Source organism: Nerophis ophidion, linkage group LG14 (genome assembly GCF_033978795.1).
Source record: "Nerophis ophidion isolate RoL-2023_Sa linkage group LG14, RoL_Noph_v1.0, whole genome shotgun sequence".
NCBI lineage: Eukaryota > Metazoa > Chordata > Actinopteri > Syngnathiformes > Syngnathidae > Nerophis > Nerophis ophidion.
The window spans coordinates 12,241,523-12,262,484 of record NC_084624.1 but is presented as its reverse complement, the minus strand read 5'-3'; the positions used below and the strand labels follow the sequence as shown (position 1 = coordinate 12,262,484).

Below are 20,962 nucleotides of genomic sequence, written 5' to 3'. Positions count from 1 at the left end.
GATTCAAAATTATTTCCTTTCTGGAAGAAACATTATTGTTAAGAACATTTTATCATGGAACTCATGAATGTGCACATAAAAGGAACAAAAACATTATAAACAAAGTAATATGGTAGAAACAAATGATCATAACTCAAATAAAGGTGAAAATTGTGCAAGATCACTTTATGGACATAAGAGATAGACAAATAAAACTAATGTTAGAATGGCCATAAAACATAACTGCACTTTTTGTCCATATCAATAGAAATAGAGTTAATTTATGAGATCTAGTCTTATACATAGGGCTGCACGATTTTGGCCAAAATAATAAGAGGATTTTTCATCAATATTGAAATCATAATTATTGACTGTTAGGTAAACAGAGTTGGGGTGTGAACGCAATGATATCATGTAATTTGTAATGTCTAATAAAAAAGGGTATAAATAAACTTCATCCATATATATTTAAGTACAATTATTAGTTTTTTGTTCATTAGTATTAACAATGTCAGCTTTTTTCATTACATGATGCCTTTTTTTAAGTTATGTACATTCATATGTACATGTACATACATGTAGATGCTGTATCGGGACAGATCCATCAAGCGTTTAAGCATAAATATGTCGTAGAGCAGGGTTCCCCAACCTTTTTTCCACCAGAGACCGGTTTAATGTATGCATTCTTTACATGGACCGACTTTCGTATGTGTGGCAGATAAAAACAGCAAAAAAATTATCCTTGGGCTACAATTTGGCACATTAACATTTTATATGTCCATTTAATGTGCATTGTCTCATGTACTATAACAAAGGTGTAACATAGATCTATTAAAAAGCTTATTAGTGTTTAGTGGGACAGGCAAAAGTTAAGTTGGAGAAAAAGAGTTAGTCCGTAAATTAATTAGTGTTTCTGTGTGGCCTGGTAGCAAATACGTCACGGACTGGTGGCTGGGGACCACTCTTGTAGAGGAATTAACTATACACAAAATGAAAGATTTTTAAAGTCATGCCTTTGTGACATGAGAAAAAAACACGGGTAATGTAAAAATACATGGGGTTTACTTTTTGATATCATTATAATACACAAAGCAGTTTGGCTATTGAAGATACATCCAAATAAACAAGAATCGTTCTTCAACAACTCTAAGTGGTTCAGCACAACAGTTTGGCCAACAATAAACCCGAGTGATACCTCTCACATCAAATACACAATCTTCACAGCCTGCGTTCAGTTCAATGACACAACAAAACTTTTAGCCTGTATTGATGTTATTGGAACACTGATAAAGTTTGCAGTTAAAGGACGAGTGAGCATCCCAGTAAACAAACTAAATACTTTATAAACTAGTTGCGACAACATTCACGACGTTTCCTCACCTCATTAACTCTCAGTCACAACCTTTGATGGTGGCTCTATTGTGAAAATAAAAGCAACGTCAAATTAGGGCTGGGCGATATAGGCTTTTTTAAATATCTCAATATTTTTAGGCCATATCGCGATATCCATCCATCCATTTTCTACCGCTTATTCCCTTTCGGGGTCGCGGGGGGCGCTGGCGCCTATCTCAGCTACAATCGGGCGGAAGGCGGGGTACACCCTGGACAAGTGGGGATAGGTTGATTGGCAACACTAAATTGGCCCATATCGCGATATACGATATTATATTACAATATTTTGCCTTGGCCTTGAATGAACACTTGATGCATATAATCACAACAGTATGATGATTCTATGTGTCTACATTAAAACATTCTTCTTCATACTGCATCAATATATGCCACTTTTAAACTTTCATGCAGAGAGAGAAATAACAACTAAGTCAATTGACCAAAAGTGTATTTATTAAAGATATTAAGCAGTGGCACAAACATTGAAGTCATTTCCAAAACAGAAAGTGCAAGACTGTCAGAGACATTTTAAGTGTCAAATAAAAATGAGCTGCATAATAGGAAATCAAATAGTATTCGTCCTTCATTATGTGGTAGGTTACTACGGACGTTATGAAATTCTCTTCATTCTCCAGCGTGTGACTTTCCAAATGATGCTACCGGTACATATTAGCAGTAATGCTACTTTTTATAGTAACGCTTGACAAATTACGGTCGTCTGTTCGACATATTCCCACTTGAAGCCGAACCACCGCCAGACGATGGACCCCCTGCTGTTTTTATTGGGAATTAAGTCTTCCTTCATTTGTTACCAGATCCGCACCTTCTTTCTCTCGTATTACCCCTCGTACGGCTACGTTAGCATCACAGCTAACGTTACCCAGTCTGCTACCTCTCTGCTGGGCGAGGGCGTATACGTATGTGACGTGTGTAAGTTTGTGCGCCTGCTTGTCTGTGAGAAGGAGAGACAGGAAAGAGTGAGAAGAGGCTGTAGTGCAGGGGTGGGCATTACGTCGATCGCGATCGACTGGTCGATCTCGGAGGGTGTGTCAGTCGATCTCAAGCCAGGCATTAAAAAATCTACATAAAAATGAGCAATCATCAATCATACCAAGACTTCACTTTCGTCAGTTGTTTGACATTCTCGGCACCCGAGGATCTTGTGAGATGACGCTGGCTGCTGCAAGCTCATATTTAAGAAAAAAAATTACTAACAGGGCGGACGCAGAGAAACACATTTTATTTCTAGAGACTCCGTACCTACTGTCAAAACTCTAAAGACCGACTGCACAGTTCCTGTCTTCACCATAAAAGACCTGTTTCATCATGCCTGTGCTAACAAAATAAGAGTCTCAGAAAGCTAGCGTGCACAAGCTAGCAAGCTACGGAGTTTGATGCAAATGTATTTCTCCCCTGCCCTCAGCGACCGCTTTCTCACTTGCTTGCCCACCCGCACACTCACTGACGTCACTCACCTGCTGCCAGACATTAAAAGGGCCACACACATATGCTACTCTCATAACAAAGTGTTTAAAAACGAGTATGCAAGTTGGACAAATGAGATGCCAAATCCAACCACTTTCATGCGGTATTGGACAGAAAGGAGGACTTTTTTTTTCCTCCATTTTAAAATGCGGACGTTATCAGCACCACTGTCTAATTCCAATCAATGCAAGTCATCAGAATCAAATACACCAACTTATATACTTGTCTTCATGAAAGAAAGGAATCTATGTGTGTTAAACATGCTTGTATTATCATTAAACACCATTAACTTGTTAACAAAAATGTCTCCTTCATAAATAAATAAATATAAATTATAAATAGGAATGAGGTAGATCTCCTCGACTTGGTCAATTGAAAAGTAGCTCACCTGCAGAAAAAGTGTGAGCACCCCTGCTGTAGTGTAATGCCCGCAGCAACTGCGTGAGAACCTATACTCGAATATTACGATGTAGTCATTTTCTATATCGCACAGAGACAAACCCGCGATATATCGTGTACATCGATATATCGCCCAGCCCTACATCAAATAGTTTTCTCCTTCGCTGTATAGTTTGTGTGGGACAGATGAGTCCGTCTCCAATATTGTCCACACCTGTCTCCATCGAAAAACAGCCCTACGCTCTTAAACGCACGCCGAGACTCCACGTATATGAAGCGAGGGAAATGAGGTTGAACCAAGCACTCTGCTCTGTTTACTACGAAGGGAAATCGCTGTAGCAAAGTCAGTGTAGTTGTGTTCCGGCCATGTTTTTTCAAGCCAAACGACACCAGTGCGCTGCTGTGACTCTGTTTCCAGGAAGTAAGCAGTGTTGCCTAAAATGCAATAAAAAAAAAAAAAAATTTCGGTAATTTTACTGCGGTTTCTCATTATCCAGTTTACATCCCTGAAGTAGACATTGCATTACATACCGTATTTCCTTAAATTGCCGCCGGGGCGCTAATTAATTTAAAAGGCATGCGGTAAATTTAGGCCTGCGCTTAACAATTTGAGTGTGATGTAAGGATACCATCATGAAAAGCACATTTAATAAAAAAAACGTTATGGTCTTACCTTTACTTATAAACGAAGTCCATGCTAGTAGTCCAAGATATGTAATCCTCCATGTTCAAAGTGCAAGCAAGAGGAAAAAATAAACACACGCTGCTCACTCTTGCTGGTCCAGTTCATGGTCGGTAGGTGTGTAGCCATAGCGCGCTCTCGTTTGGGTTGCTCCCGACGTGCGGACCGGTGTTATCAGTTAGCTCGGTTCCTCACGTGTAGTGCGGGCGACTACAGAATTATCCTCGGACAACTCCTCCTCTCGTTCTGCTCCGTGGGTGATCTCTTTATCCCACCGCTGCCACCATGAAGTGTTATTGTATAAATAATACACTGGGTATTTATGACTGGAACGTGCTTTATTTCATCTCAGTTGTTTACATAGCCAGCATAAGAGTAGTGGTGTTACATCCTAAAATGTCCGTCGTGCACCCCCTGCGTCATATCCGTTCCCATCACATAGTACGACACTTGTTGTCACTTCTTCTGCAGCCGAGTAGTCGCAAGAAGGATCTCTAGCGCCCTCTACCACCAGGAGGCGGGAGTCATTTAATGACTCATATTTGACACACGCAGCTACGGTATATTAATAAAACATAGCTGCTTACAGTTCTTTTTAGCATATTCAATAGCTTGGACCTTAAATCCTACTGAATAGCTCTTAATCTTCTTCCCTTTATGTGATTTCAAATGATTGAAATCAGCCTCCTGACAGGTGAAGTGTCACTCGTGACGTGACGAGTTTGACCCGGCGGAAATTCTAGGCATATGCTAATTATTTGGCGAAACGAGTTTGACCCGGCGTCAATCCTGAGCCGGCGCTAATGCTAAGCATGCGCTAATTATTTTGCGAAACAAGCTTGACCCGGCAGTAATTCTAGGCAGGCGCATACTATATACCCGGCGGCAATTCAGGGAAATACGGTAATCATGTGAAGAGGTACGTAATCCAGTAGTATAGTGGGTAACGTTTTGTAGAACAAGAAGTTTAGAAAAAAGTGCTTGTGGCATATTTATTTAGGAGCCAGCCTCTGTGGCCTTTCTTGTCTAAATAGTCATGTCACAGTAACGGGCAGCTCTTCAGCGTAATTTATGTGCGGACATTCTTGGCCTCGGTGGAAGTGTATAAGTGAAATGTGGCTTGTTTACTGCCTGGGTGCCAGACAGATGGATCTGTGATTCAGCCTGGACCACAGACAGATGTTTGTGTAATTCACTAAAGACTCTCATTTGATGCACAGGAAGTGCCACAATAACACAAGTTGATAGAGCGAGGTCAGCTTGTCAAGAGATGATAACCATTCCGGGAGTAAGATTCACGATTCCCAGAATTCCCGTTACTGTCAGTGCTTACGACCAGAGTTATGTGTATTGTGGAAAATGTTACTGTATCATTTGATTCGGAGGAGTCTGATTCGACCATCAACATCGCAGTCAAATTGTCAGGCATTTAAGCCCCCTATGTAGGACTTAAGTACTTGCTGAGGCACCCACATAGAGCAGGTGTGTTGGGAGGATGGATGAATTGTGTTCTTCATTCTTAAAAGACTCCTGTGTGTAGACAGTTTTTAGAGAGTATGTTCTCATTCAACCAGGTCATTGTGTTTTCAGGGCATTCAATCGATTGCAACCGGACTGTTTGGTTTGTCTTAGACGTTTCGCCTCTCATCCAAGTAGATCTCCAAGTAGTCATAGACTTGGATTGGTCGGATCTGGTCTAGCAGCTGGTGGGTTTTGGCACCAGCCGCTAGACTAGCTCTGACCAGTCTAAGACTAGATGTGGACAATCTGAGACTAAATGTGGCCAACCTAAAACTAAGACTAGATGTGACCAATTTAAGTCTAAGACTAGATTTGATTAATTTAAGCCTAAGGCTGGATGTGACCAATCTAAGACGAGATGTGACCGATCTAAGACTAGATGTGACCAATCTAAATCTGAGGCTAGATATGACCGATCTAAGACTGGATGTGGCCGATCTAAGACTGGATGTGGCCGATCTAAGACTGGATGTGGCCGATCTAAGACTGGATGTGGCCGATCTAAGACTGGATGTGGCCGATCTAAGACTAGATGTGGCCGATCTAAGACTAGATGTGACCGATTTAAGGCTATGACTAGATTTCAAGAATTTAAGCCTAAGACTAGATGTGACCAATCTAAGTCTGAGGCTGGATGTGACCAATCTAAGACGAGATGTGACCAATCTAAGACGAGATGTGACCAATCTATGACTAGATGTGACCAATCTAAGTCTGAGGCTAGATTTGGCCGATCTAAGACTAGATGTGGCCGATCTATGACTAAATGTGGCCGATCTAAGACTAGATGTGACCCATTTAAGTCTAAGCTAGATGTGCCTGATTTAAGTCTAAGACTAGATGTGACCGATTTAAATCTAAGACTAGATGTGACCGATTTAAATCTAAGACGAGAGGTGACCGATTTAAATCTAAGACGAGAGGTGACCGATCTAAGTCTAAGACCTGATTTGACCGATCTAAGGCTACCACTAGATGTGACCGACCTAAGGCTACGACGAGATGTGACCGATCTAAGGTTACGAGTAGATGTGACCAATCTAAGGCTAAGACTAGATGTGATCGATCTAAGGCTAAGACTAGATTTGACCAATGTGAGACTACATGTGTCCAATCTAAGTGTAAGATTAGATGTGACCAATCTAAGTCTGAGATTAGATGTGAGCAATCTAAGTCTAAGACTAAATGTGACCCATGTAAGTCTGGGACTAGATTATAATAATAATGGATTATATTTATATAGCGCTTTTCTAGACTCTCAAAGCGCTTCACAGAGAACGGAGCCATCATTCATTCACATCTGGTGGTGGTAACCTACATTTGTAGCCACAGCTGCCCTGGGGTAGACTGACTGAAGTGTGGCTACCAGTTTGCGCCTCCGACCACCACCCATCATTCATCATTCATTCACCAGTGTGAGAGGCACTAGGGGCAAGGGTGAAGTGTCCTGCCCAAGGATACTACGGCAGCGATTTGGATGGTAAGAGGCGGAGAACGAACCTGCAACCCTCTACCCACTAGGCCATGCCCCTTAGATATGCCTAATCTACGTCTAGGACTAGCTCTGACCAATCTAAGACTAGATCTGACCAATCTAAGTCTATGAGCATGAACCAAAGAACTTTACTCAGATGAGAGACCGAACTTCTTCTAAGACAAACCCCACAGTCCAGTTGAGATCGCTTGAAAGCCCTGAAGGTATTGTGTACAATTTTGGCTCTCACTAAAAAAATATCACTGCTTCCTAGTGTGACATCACATGTCTGAAATACCTGGCTGCTGGGTATTCTGGGTATTTGTTCTGTCGTGTTTATGTTGTGTTATTGTGCGGATGTTTTCCTGAAATGTGTTTGTCATTCTTGTTTGGTGTGGGTTCACAGTGTGGTGCATATCAGTAAGAGTGCTAAAGATGTTTAAACGGCCACCCTCAGTGTGACCTGTATTGCTGTTGAATAAGGATGCCTTGCAGTCTCCTAATTGTGTCTGAAATAGCCTCATCAAACAATTCTTTAGGCTGGCAAGCTATTTGTACAAGCTGTAGAGGGCGCTAGCGGTAGTGCTATCATTGTACGCCCTTATCATTAATTGGGTGAACACCAGCGTACATTCGAGAGAATAATTACTCTGAAATTCGGTAGTCTCCCGGGAAAATTGTGACCATTGGCAGGTGTGACGCTGTCAAGCGGCATTCATGTAAAACTTGCGGGCCGCACTAACATTACATTTTCATATTAAGGTGCGGGCTGCGTGTCTGAGACCCCTGGTTTATACATAGCACAAAGCAAAAAAAACTCTGTATGCAGTGTTATTTCATTATGCGGCTCACATTGTTTTATTTACTTTGTGAAACAGGTCAAAATGGCTCTTTGAGTGGTAAAGGTTGCCGACCCCTGCTCTATTTAATCAAGTTTGATGTCTTGTCGGCGCAGCACCAGAGGGGAAGAGCTTGCTAAACAATCCAATCTCGGTCATGTTTGTTTGTTTATCGGTGTGGTTTAGCCTATTTTTGAAGTGGAAAAAGTTGTAAATGAGATCAGGGTCTTGTTCACTTTGAAAGCCTGTATTCCTTTACAAGTATCTAGAACAGGGGTGTCAAACTCAAATACAGAGTGGGACAAAATGTTAAACGGAACTAAGCCGCGGGCCAAGGTTGAACAAATTAACCTTTTTAAGAGGGATCCAAACAAGTTTTGCATTGAATATTGAACAAGCAAGGCTTATATAACTTTATAGTGACATGCAAAGTCGAGTTTCAAATTATCCATCCATCCATTTTCTACCGCTTGTCCCTTCTGGGGTTGCTGGAGCCAACCTCAGCTGCATTCGGGCAGAAGGCAGGGTACACCCTGGACAAGTCGCCACCTCATCACAGGGCCAACACAGATAGACAGACAACATTCACATTCACACACTAGGGCCAATTTAGTGTTGCCAATCAACCTATCAATAATAATTGAAAAATATCAATGGCATATCAAATAACATTTAAATAAAAATTGGGGGGGGGCCAGGTTTGGTGGTAGCGGGGGTGTATATTATGGCGTCCAGGAAGAGTTAGTGCTGCAAGGGGTTCTGCGTATTACGTGTGTTACGGTGCAGATCGTCTCCTGAAACATGTTTGTCATTCTTGTTTGGTGTGTCTTCACAGTGTGGCGCATATTTGTAACAGTGTTAAAGTCGTTTATACGGCCACCCTCAGTGTGACCTGTATGGCTGTTGACCAAGTATTCATTGCATTCATTCATGTGAGTTAAAGCCGCAGATATTATGTGACTGGGCCGGCACGTTGTTTGTATGGCGGAAAAGCGGACGTGACGACAGGTTGTAGAAGACGCTAAAGGCAGTGCCTTCGAGGCACGCCCCCAATATTGTTGTCCGGGTGGAAATTGGGGAAGAATTGTTGCTTCGGGAGATTTTCGGGAGGGGCAGTGAAATTCGGGAGTCTCTCGGGTAAATCGTGAGGGTTGGCAAATGCGTTGTTACAGCGGCACCGCCCCTATATAATACCAGCGGGCCAGCTCTAATCTTAATTTGATATTACCTCAAGGGCCAAATGAAATTACACGGCGGGCCAGATTTGGCCCGTGGGCCAGAGTTTGACACCCATGATCTAGAATAATCACTTGTAGCAGCTAGATTTACACCCCGTGGCCATATGACACCTAGTTACCAGTCAGTATACACCACTATCATCTTAATCTGTTTATATCTCTCTTTAAAAATACACCATAGATTCGACTGAAAGTCTACTATGGTCAAAATCTAACGAAAACAATGAAAATCCTTAGTTGAGGCAGCCCTAATATAGTTTTGTATTGATTCTTGCAAATGAGTCATACAGTTTATTGGCTCTCCGAAATGGATAAACTAAAAGAGATGAAATAGTTACTGAGAATTGAACAAATGTTTGTAATAATTCTAACTTCTGAACCCCAGCTTTGTTGCTGCCTCTGTTAAGCAGCCCCATATGTTTTTATCAACCATAACTGGATCACAGTATTTGTAGCCCTATTAAGTACTCCACCCACCTTCCCGAGTCCACCCTATCACCAAAGCACCCCTTGGCTAGACTCCAGGAATAACACAGCTGTTGAGGAGGCTTAGTTTCCGTGGCAATGGCCACTGGCCTAGACTGGAATGTTGTGTGAAGTGAGACTGTCTGACAGACTAATGGCAGAGTGAAGGGCATTGCAGTTCCTCTACGGCTATCCTCCTCTGCTACAGCGCAGGTTACTGGGTTTCTCCCGCTTTATTCCAGCTTGTTTCATAACCGCACAAGAGGCTCTCCTACAGGGTCGAGGAGAGATTCTTTGCTTTGTAATATGAGCTAAAGATGCCTGCGTGTTCGGAGCTGCTTTTGCGGGTTCTTAGAAGCTGCCCCAACCCATTGAGAAGGCCTCCATCAGTAAGAAAGTAACCCAGATATGGACCAGCTTGGATGTATTGGGCAGAGAAATAATCATGTTCTAAATCATTCAATGGTGCCAAGAGGTAATAGAAATACGGGTTTTTAGGAAAGCTCAATCAAGTTTCAAATCGCACCATCTTGGAACACCAACCGGAGACTTTAGCTTGTTGTGTACAGACCCACAGCTTGTTAATGATTTAAAGTGACTTGTGCATCCTCCTCACTACTCAGACAACTCTGAATACATTAACATTACATTAGATGCCAGCTAAGCCGATACTTAATGTTTGCTGTCTGGACGGGAATTTACCCGTCAGTACTTCAGTCGTTCGGTTAAAAGGCCACGGCCGTCTGTCACCATGACCTCATACTCTCACTGTAGTCGGCCATGTTGACAAGCCAGCTAAGGAATATAAATTATTTACAGACACTGATGTTTTGTTATTTTCATTTAAAGTTTTGTCCTTTTCCCAGAGGATGGAGCACTGGTCACTGTGGACGTTGGTCTGGCCTACAGGGACGACACAGTCAGTGAGTGGACGGAGATGGCTCACTCTTTTGAGCAGCGGAAGCTCAGCTGCAACTTCACGACTGCCAAGGTGCCTTAGCGACACATTGTGTTGTTTTAGGGCTTTAGGAACCGCAAGAGTACTTCTAAATGAATGCTTGCTTTTCCGATGCAACCCATTCATATAAGAAAATAAGGTGTTTGTGCTTCACAGACTTTTGAAAACGAGGGCCGTTACTACGAGTGTGACCTGCTGCCCTTCATGGAGGTGGGCAGCGTGGCCCACAAGTACTATCTCCTCAACATTCGTCTGCCCGTCAATGAGCGCAAGAAGATCAATGTGGGCATTGGAGAAATAAAGGACATCCGTCTGGTTGTAAGTTGACTTCTTATCGCACGTTTTAACCTAAACAGAGACACGTGTGGAGTCTCATATTGTGTTGGTAGTACAGTTCAGGCTACAGACAGTGCATCCAGAAAGTATTTACAGTCTTTCACTTTTTCCACATTTTGTTATCCATCCATCCATCCATACATCCATTTTCTAACGCTTGTACCTCTGTTACAGCCTTATTCCAAAATGGAATACTTTTTTGTCCACTCAATACCCTAAAATGACAATGTGAAATAAGTATTCACAGTCTTTGCGCAATACTTAGTTGATGCACTTTGGGCAGCAATTCCAGCCTCAAATATTTTTGAATATGATGCCAGAAGCTTGGCACACCTATCTTTGGGCACTTTAACTGTAAAAATGGGACTCATTCCTTTCCTGCTTGGCACTCAGCATTAAAGGGGAACATTATCACCAAACCTATGCAAGCGTCAATATATACCTTGATGTTGCAGAAAAAAGACCATATATTTTTTGAACCGATTTCCAAGCTCTAAATGGGTGAATTTTGGCAAATTAAAAGCTTTTCTGTTTATCGGTCTTTTAGCGATGACGTCATAACGTGACACACCCGCCATTTTCAATTTCATATTACAAACACCGGGTCTCAGCTCTGTTATTTTCCGTTTTTTCGACTATTTTTTGGAACCTTGGAGACATCATGCCTCGTCGGTGTGTTGTCGGAGGGTGTAACAACACTAACAGGGAGGGATTCAAGTTGCACCACTGGCAAGAAATCTGCCGCCAGACCCCCATTGAATTTGCCAGAGTGTCTGCACATTTTACCGGCGATGCTAAGACAGACATGGCACAGAGATGTATGGATAACCTGCAGATGCATTTGCAACAATTAAGTCAACTAAATCACAAAGGTGAGTTTTGTTGATGTTTTTGACTTATGTGCTAATCAGGCATATTTGGTCACGGCATGACTGCCAGCTTATCGATGCTAATATGCTATGCTTTTGATGCTAACATGCTATTTACGCTAGCTGTATATACATTTGAAACTAGATGCCCACATTTAATGCGAAACAAACACTTACTAATCGACGGATTTTAGTTGGTCCAGTGTCACAAGATGCAAAAGTCCTGATCGTTTGGTCTGCACATTTTACCGGCGATGCTAATAAGGCAGCCATGCTATGGGCCACTTCATTAGGTACACCCATGCTATGGCCGAATAGCGTCAATAGCTATTCGCTCAATAGCTTCAGTTTCTTCTTCAATTTCATTTTCGCTATCTGCCTCCATACTCCGACTATCGGTTTCAATACATGCGTAATCTGTTGAATCGCTTAAGCCGCTGAAATCCGAGTCTGAATCCGAGCTAATGTCGCTATATCTTGCTGTGGTAACCGCCATGTTGTTTGTATTGGCAGCCCTGTATGATGTCACAGGGAAATGGACGGTCGCATCGCAAATAGCGAAAATCAAGAACTTTAAAGCTTTTTTCAGGGATATTCCGGGAGGTGTAAAATTTTTAAAAAAACTTCAAAAAATAAAACAAGCCACTGGGAACTGATTTTTATTGTTTTTAACCCTTTTGAAATTGCGATAATGTTCCCCTTTAGCATCACCGGTAAAATGTGCGGACCAAACGATCAGGACTTAAAAGGGGAACATTATCACAATTTCAAAAGGGTTAAAAACAATAAAAATTAGTTCCCAGGGGCTTGTTGTATTTTTTGAAGTTTTTTCCAAAATTTTACCGGTCCCGTAGTATCCCTAAAAAAAGCTCTAAAGTGCCTTTTTTGTCGCTCTCTGCAAAGACACTATCCATTTTCCTGTGACGTCACACAGTGCTGCCAATGTAAACAAACAATGGCAAGCTATAGCGACATTAGCTCGGATTCAGACTTGGATTTCAGCGGCTTAAGCGATTCAACAGATTACGCATGTTTTGAAACGAATGGTTGGAGTATGAAAGTATTGAAGAAGAAACTGAAGCTATTGAGCGAATAGCTATTAACGCTATTCATAGCCATAGCATGGCCGAATAGCTACCTTAGCATCGCCGGTAAAATGTGCGGACCAAACGATCAGGCTTTTCGCATCTTGTGACACTGGAGCAACTTAAATCCTTCGATTGGTAAGTGTTTTTTTCGCGTTAAATGTGGGTGGAAGGAAACGTAATATAGTTGCAAATGCATCTGCAGGTTATCCATACATCTCTGTTCCATGTCTGCTGTAGCACCTCCGGTAAATAGCATGTTCGCATCGATTAGCGTAGCATGTTAGCATCGATTAGCTGGCAGTCACGCCGCGACCAAATATGTCTAATTAGCACATAAGTCAACAATATCAACAAAACTCACCTTTGTGATTTCGTTGACTTTATCGTTGCAAATGCATCCGCAGGTTATCCATACATCTCTGTGCCATGTCTGTCATCGCCGGTAAAATGTGCAGACACTCCGGCACATTCAATGGGGGTCTGGCGGCAGATTTCTTGCCACTTTCGCATCTTCGGGCCAGTGGTGCAACTTGAATCCCTCCCTGTTAGTGTTGTTACACCCTCCGACAACACACCGAGGAGGCATGATGTCTCCACGGTTCCAAAAAATAGTCGAAAAAACGGAAAATAACAGAGCTAAGACCCGGTGTTTGCAATGTGTTGAAAATGAAAATGGCGGCTGTATTACCTCGGTGACGTCACGTTCTGACGTCATCGCCAAAAGAGCCATAAACAGAAAGGCGTTTAATTCGCCAAAATTCACCCATTTAGAGTTCGGAAATCGGTTAAAAAAATATATGGTCTTTTTCTCTGCACCATCAAGGTATATATTGATGCTTACATAGGTCTGGTGATAATGTTCCCCTTTAAGGGTTGGATTTGGAGGTTAAATCACCAACAATGATTACCGGGCGCGGCACCCCTGCCGCCCACTGCTTCCCTTACCTCCTAGGGGGTGATCAAGGGTGATGGGTCAAATGCAGAGAATCATTTCGCCACACCAAGAGTGTGTGTGACAATCATTGGTGCTTTAACTTTAAACCATTCCTATTTGCAGCACCTCTCAAGCTCTATCAGGTTGGATGGGAAGTGTTGGTTTTCATCCAGGATGTCTTTGTTCATTGTTGCATTCATCTTTCCTTCTATCCACACTAGTCTCCCAGTTCTTGCCAATAAAAAGCATCCCCACAGCTTGATGCTGCCACCACCATGCTTCACTGTAAGAATGGTGATGAGCAGTGCATGGTTTACTCCAAACATTCACGCCAAAGACTTCAATCTTTGTCTCATCAGACCAGAGAATTTAGTTTCTCATCGTCTGAGAGTCTTTCAGATGCATTTTGGCCAACTTTTGACTAAGCAATGGCTTATGTCTGGCCAATCTACCATACAGTCCTGATTGGTGGATTGTCTCTCTGCAAGTTTTTTCTCTCTCCACAGAGGAAGCTGTAGCTCTAACAGAGTGAACGTGATCTTGGTCACCTCCCTTAATAGACTAAGGGGCGGCATAGCTCGGTTGGTAGAGTGGCCGTGCCAGCAACTTGAGGGTTGCAGGTTCGATTCCCGCTTGTGTCATCCTAGTTACTGCCGTTGTGTCCTTGGGCAAGGCACTTTACCCACCTGCTCCCAGTGCCACCCACACTGGTTTAAATGTACTTTAGATATTGGGTGTCACTATATAAAAAGCTTTGAGTCACTTGAGAAAAGCGCTATATAAATATAATTCACAAGATGAATGCAGCAGTGTACAGAGACATCCTGGATGAAAAACAACTTTTCCCATCCAACCTGGTGGAGTTTGAGTGGTGTTACAAAGAGGAATGGCTGAAAGTACCCAAAGATAGGTGTGCCAAGCTTGTGGCATCGCATTTAAAAAGACTTGACAAGGCTGTAATTGCTGCCAAAGGTGCATCAACTAAGTATTGAGCAAAGGCTATCAATACTTATGTACATATGATTTTTTTGTTTGAGTACATTTGCACAATTTTATAATAAAAAAAATAGCATTCTCTCGAGGAGCTTCAAGCACACCTGCGAAGTCGATGTCAATCAATCAACCAATCAATCAATTTATATATATATACATATATATATATATATATATATATCTAATTCACAAGTGTCTCAAAGGGCTGCACAAGCCACAACGATATCCTCGGTTTAGATCCTACATCAGGGCAAGGAAAAAACTCAACCCAGTGAGATTACCCAGGGCGACCGGTGCAATGGACGTCGAGTGGATGTAGCATAATATTGTGAAAGTCCATAGTGGATCTAACATAATAGTGAGAGTCCAGTCCATAGTGGATCTAACATAATAGTGAGAGTCCAGTCCATAGTGGATCTAACATAATAGTGAGAGTCCAGTCCATAGTGGATCTAACATAATAGTGAGAGTCCAGTCCATAGTGGATCAAACATAATAGTGAGAGTCCAGTCCATAGTGGATCTAACATAATAGTGAGAGTCCAGTCCATAGTGGATCTAACATAATAGTGAGAGTCCAGTCCATAGTGGATCCAACATAATAGTGAGAGCCCAGTCCATAGTGGATCTAACATAATAGTGAGAGTCCAGTCCATAGTGGATCTAACATAATAGTGAGAGTCCAGTCCATAGTGGATCTAACATAATAGAGAAAGTCCAGTCCATATTGGGTCTAACATAATAGTGAGAGGCCAGTCCATAGTGGATCTAACATAATAGTGAGAGTCCAGTCCATAGTGGATCTAACATAATAGTGAGAGTCCAGTCCATAGTGGATCTAACATAATAGTGAGAGTCCAGTCCATAGTGGATCAAACATAATAGTGAGAGTCCAGTCCATAGTGGATCTAACATAATAGTGAGAGTCCAGTCCATAGTGGATCTAACATAATAGTGAGAGTCCAGTCCATAGTGGATCTAACATAATAGTGAGTCCAGTCCATAGTGGATCCAACATAATAGTGAGAGCCCAGTCCATAGTGGATCTAACATAATAGTGAGAGTCCAGTCCATAGTGGATCTAACATAATAGTGAGAGTCCAGTCCATAGTGGATCTAACATAATAGTGAGAGTCCAGTCCATAGTGGATCTAACATAATAGAGAAAGTCCAGTCCATATTGGGTCTAACATAATAGTGAGAGGCCAGTCCATAGTGGATCTAACATAATAGTGAGAGCCCAGTCCATAGTGGATCTAACATAATAGTGAGAGTCCAGTCCATAGTGGATCTAACATAATAGTGAGAGGCCAGTCCATAGTGGATCAAACATAATAGTGAGAGTCCAGTCCATAGTGGAGCTAACATAATAGTGAGATTCCAGTCCATAGTGGATCTAATATAATAGTGAGAGTCCAGTCCATAGTGGATCTAACATAATAGTGAAAGTCCAGTCCATATTGGATCTAACATGATAGTGAGAGTCCAGTCCATAGTGGATCTAACATAATAGTGAGAGTCCAGTCTATAGTGGATCCAACATAAAAGTGAGAGTCCAGTCCATAGTGGGTCTAACATAATAGTGAGAGTCCAGTCCATAGTGGATCTAACATAATAGTGAGAGTTCAGTCCATAGTGGATCTTACATAATAGTGAGAGTCCAGTCCATAGTGGATCAAACATAATAGTGAGAGTCCAGTCCATAGTGGATCAAACATAATAGTGAGAGTCCAGTCTATAGTGGATCCAACATAAAAGTGAGAGTCCAGTCCATAGTGGGTCTAACATAATAGTGAGAGTCCAGTCCATAGTGGATCTAACATAATAGTGAGAGTTCAGTCCATAGTGGATCTTACATAATAGTGAGAGTCCAGTCCATAGTGGATCCAACATAATAGTGAGAGTCCAGTCCATAGTGGATCAAACATAATAGTGAGAGTCCAGTCCATAGTGGATCAAACATAATAGTGAGAGTCCAGTCCATAGTGGATCAAACATAATAGTGAGAGTCCAGTCCATAGTGGATCCAACATAATAGTGAGAGTCCAGTCCATAGTGGATCAAACATAATAGTGAGAGTCCAGTCCATAGTGGATCAAACATAATAGTGAGAGTCCAGTCTATAGTGGATCCAACATAATAGTGAGAGTCCAGTCCATAGTGGATCTAACATAATAGTGAGAGTCCAGTCCATAGTGGATCTAACATAATAGTGAGAGTTCAGTCCATAGTGGATCTTACATAATAGTGAGAGTCCAGTCCATAGTGGATCTTACATAATAGTGAGAGTCCAGTCCATAGTGGATCCAACATAATAGTGAGAGTCCAGTCCATAGTGGATCAAACATAATAGTGAGAGTCCAGTCCATAGTGGATCAAACATAATAGTGAGAGTCCAGTCCATAGTGGATCAAACATAATAGTGAGAGTCCAGTCCATAGTGGATCCAACATAATAGTGAGAGTCCAGTCCATAGTGGATCTAACATAATAGTGAGAGTCCAGTCAATAGTGGGTCTAACATAATAGCAAGAGTCCAGTCTATAGTGAATCTAACAGAAAAGTGAGAGTCCAGTCCATAGTGGGTCTAACATAATAGTGAGAGTCCAGTCCATAGTGGGTCTAACATAATAGTGAGAGTCCAGTCCATACTGGATCCAACATAATAGTGAGAGTCCAGTCCATAGTGGGGTCAGTAGGAGACCATCCCGAGCGGAGACAGGTCAGCAGCACAGAGACGTCCCCGACAGACGCACAGGCAGCACTTCATCCGTGGCCACTGAACCTGTGCCCCTCCTCTCCACGAGATCAGATCAGAAAAGAAAAGAAACGGCAGATCAACCGGTCTAAAAAGGGGGTTCTATTTAAAGGCTAGGGTATAAAAATGAGTTTTGAGATGGAAACTTAAATGCTTTTAATGAGGTAGCATCTCTAACTGTTGCCGGGAGGGCATTCCATAGTACTGGAGCCTGAATAGAAAATGCTCTACAGCCCGCAGACTTTTTTTGGGCTCTGGGAATCACTAACAAGCCGGAGTTATTCAAACGCAGATTTCTTGGTGAAAAACATTTCAAGTGACTACCTCTTAAAGCTCATCGAGAGAATGCCAAGAGTGTGCACTGCTGTAATCCGAGCAACTGGTGGTTACTTTGAGGAAACTAGAATATAAAACATGTTTTCAGTTATTTCACCTCTTTTTGTTAAGTACATAACTCCACATGTGTTCATTCATAGTTTTGATGCCTTCAGCGACAATCTACAATGTAAATAGTCATGAAAATAAAGAACACACATTGAATGAGAAGGTGTGTCCAAACTCTTGGCCTGTACTGTATATATGTATATCAATACTTCTCTTTCAAGGGAATCCACCAAAATGGCGGTTTCACTAAGGTTTGGTTCGCCATGAAGACCTTCCTCACACCAAGCATCCTCATCATCATGATCTGGTACTGGAGACGCATCACGCTCATGAGTCGACCCCCCGTGCTGCTGGAGAAGTAAGGCCACACGTACATCGCTACTACAGAATTTGTTCGGAAAGTGGGCACTATGAGTCACGTCGGAAATAGTCCCGATAGCCAACCCGACAGCATTGTGACTGCAGTGCACTTTAGAAGAAGTGCAGCCAGAACCTCCACAAATAGTTTAGTGACACATCTACTTGAGGATGCATATTAACTATGGATGAAATGTGCAAGTGGGTCAGTGAGACAAGAGGGCGTCTGATGGGGATTCATATTCATACCAAGGGTTTACACAAACAGCCATAAATGGTCGACCATATAAGATTATGGTTGACCTAACAATAGAAAGAATGCAGCCTTTAACTTTCTTTTTCTCCCAATAATCAGGGTTTCCCCCAGATTGCCACTACAGTGGGGCAAAAAAGTATTTAGTCAGCCATCGATTGTGCAAGTTCTCCCACTTAAAATGATGACAGAGGTCTGTAATTTTCATCATAGGTACACTTAAACTGTGAGAGACAGAATGTGGAAAAAAAATCCAGGAATTCACATTGTAGGAATTTTAAATAATTTATTTGTAAATCTTGGTGAAAAATAAGTATCTGGGCAGCCATTCAATGCTCTCAGTGATGGAAGGAGGTTTTGGCTCAAAATCTCACGATACATGGCCCCATTCATTCTTTCCTTAACACAGATCAATTGCATGTCCCCTTAGCAGAAAAACAGCCCCAAAACCGAACATGATAAAAAAATAAATAAATAAAACATAAAAACAGGTTCACAGTGGTGTATAATGGGGCGCCATTGCAGGATGGATATCACTTAGAGTTAAAAGCCAAGGAATAAAAGTATGTTTTTAAGAGAGATTTAAATACAGGAAAAGAGGAGGCTTGTCTAACACTCAGAGGTAAGTCGTTCCAGAGCTTGGGAGCAGCAGCAGCGAAAGCTCTGTCACCTCTAAGCTTTAGCCTTGTGTCAGGGACCGTCAGTAGCAGCTGATCGGCTGATCTTAGGGATCGAGTGGGGCAGTAAGGCTGAAGGAGGTCGGAGAGATATTTTGGCGCGAGGTTGTTTAGACATTTAAAAACAAATAGAAGGAGTTTAAAATTGATTCGATAAGGCACAGGGAGCATGATGTTTCCACCCCCGTGCTTCACAGTAGGTTTGGTGTTCTTGGGATTCAACTCAGTATTCTTCTTCCTCCAAACACGACGAGTTGAGTTTATACCAAAAAGGATACATGGATGATACAGCAGATGATTGGGAGAATGTCATGTGGTCAGATGAAACCAAAATAGAACTTTTTGGTATAAACTCAACTCGTTGTGTTTGGAGGAAGAAGAATACTGAGTTACATCCCAAGAACACCATACCTACTGTGAAGCATGGGGTTGGAAGCATTATGCTTTGGGGCTGTTTTTCTGCTACGGGGACAGGCAATTGATCCGTGTTAAGGAAAGAATGAATGGGGCCATGTATCGTGAGATTTTGAGCCAAAACCTCCTTCCATCAGTGAGAGCTTTGAATGGTTGCCCAAATACTTATTTTTCACCATAATTTACAAATACATTTTTCAAAATTCCTACAATGTGAATTCCTGGATTTTTTTTCCACATTCTGTCTCTCACAGTTGAAGTGTACCTATGATGAAAATTACAGACCTCTGTCATCATTTTAAGTGGGAGAACTTGCACATTCGGTGGCTGACTAAATACTTTTTTGCCCCACTGTATGTATGTGGCGGTTGGGGTGTGGTCAATGTGACATCATATATGGCGTCATGATCATTTTGATTGGCAATGACGCATAAAATTAATGTTTTATGAATGTCTTAAAAATCTGTGATGTATATTTAAAAACAAATCAGTGCCATTAGAAATAAATGTTAATATGCTCTTCTTTATTTTTCCATCGTTGCTGCTACATTGTAAAAGGTAACCCAGGCTACATTATATTGATGGGTTGCATATGACGTCACGTCCGCTTTGCTTCGTCGCCGTGTGGTTCATTCCAAGTCTTTAAATAGAGAGGAACTAATTTTTAATAGATTCCCAACAAGTGGTTCATGAAGGTTATAAAGTCAGGGAAATTATGAAAGTGCGTCAAGTGAAATGGCCTTCAAAAATATCATGCAATTAGTTTTTCTTATAGCTAGCTTTTAATTTTCCTGAGGGAACTTTCCTGAAGGAATCAATTAAGTACTTTCTATCCATCCATCTATCCATCTATCCATCTATCCATCTATCCATCTATCTATCTATCTATCTATCCATCCATCCATCCATCCATCCATCCATCCATCCAGATCTGTTCCGTACCTACCGGTTTCGGCTACAACTGTTGCAGAAACCAAATAACAAATTGCATAATTTTTTTAAAGACTTAATGGATCTGTTTGTATTTCAAAAATATCACTTTCGTCATCCTACGGAATACAATCAAACCGCTTGTGTCTGCAGTGATCACTTTGTAAAATGTTTGAACATGTAATTTGTTTGCGAAACTTTCTGTGATGCAATCCAGTTTATTCTCTACTACATTCGTAGTTTGTAAACGCAAAGCTCTACATTCCCATCCTCACCTGTGGTCGTGAGCTGTGGGTTATGACCGAAAGGACAAGATCACGGGTACAAGGGGCCCAAATGAGTTTCCTCCGCCGGGTGGCGAGACTTTCCCTTAGAGAAAGGGTGAGAAGCTCTGCCATCCAGGGGGAGCTCGAAGTAAAGCTGCTGCTCCTCCACATGGAGAGGAGCCAGATGAGGTGGTTCGGGCATCTGGTCAGGATGCCACCCGAACACCTCCCTCGGGAGGTGTTGAGGGCACCTCCAACCGGTAGGAGGCCACG

General features: G+C 42.0%; 1 protein-coding gene across 1 annotated transcript in view; it reads left to right on the top strand.

Annotated features, from left to right (window-relative positions):
• Window positions 1-20,962, top strand: part of wls (Wnt ligand secretion mediator) — an 81,594-nt gene that overhangs the window by 32,693 nt on the left and 27,939 nt on the right. The window contains exons 3-5 of the mRNA XM_061919850.1: window positions 10,341-10,465; window positions 10,589-10,750; window positions 18,014-18,150. Coding sequence (XP_061775834.1) covers window positions 10,341-10,465; window positions 10,589-10,750; window positions 18,014-18,150 — 424 coding nt within the window. The remainder of the gene's footprint in view (window positions 1-10,340; window positions 10,466-10,588; window positions 10,751-18,013; window positions 18,151-20,962) is intronic.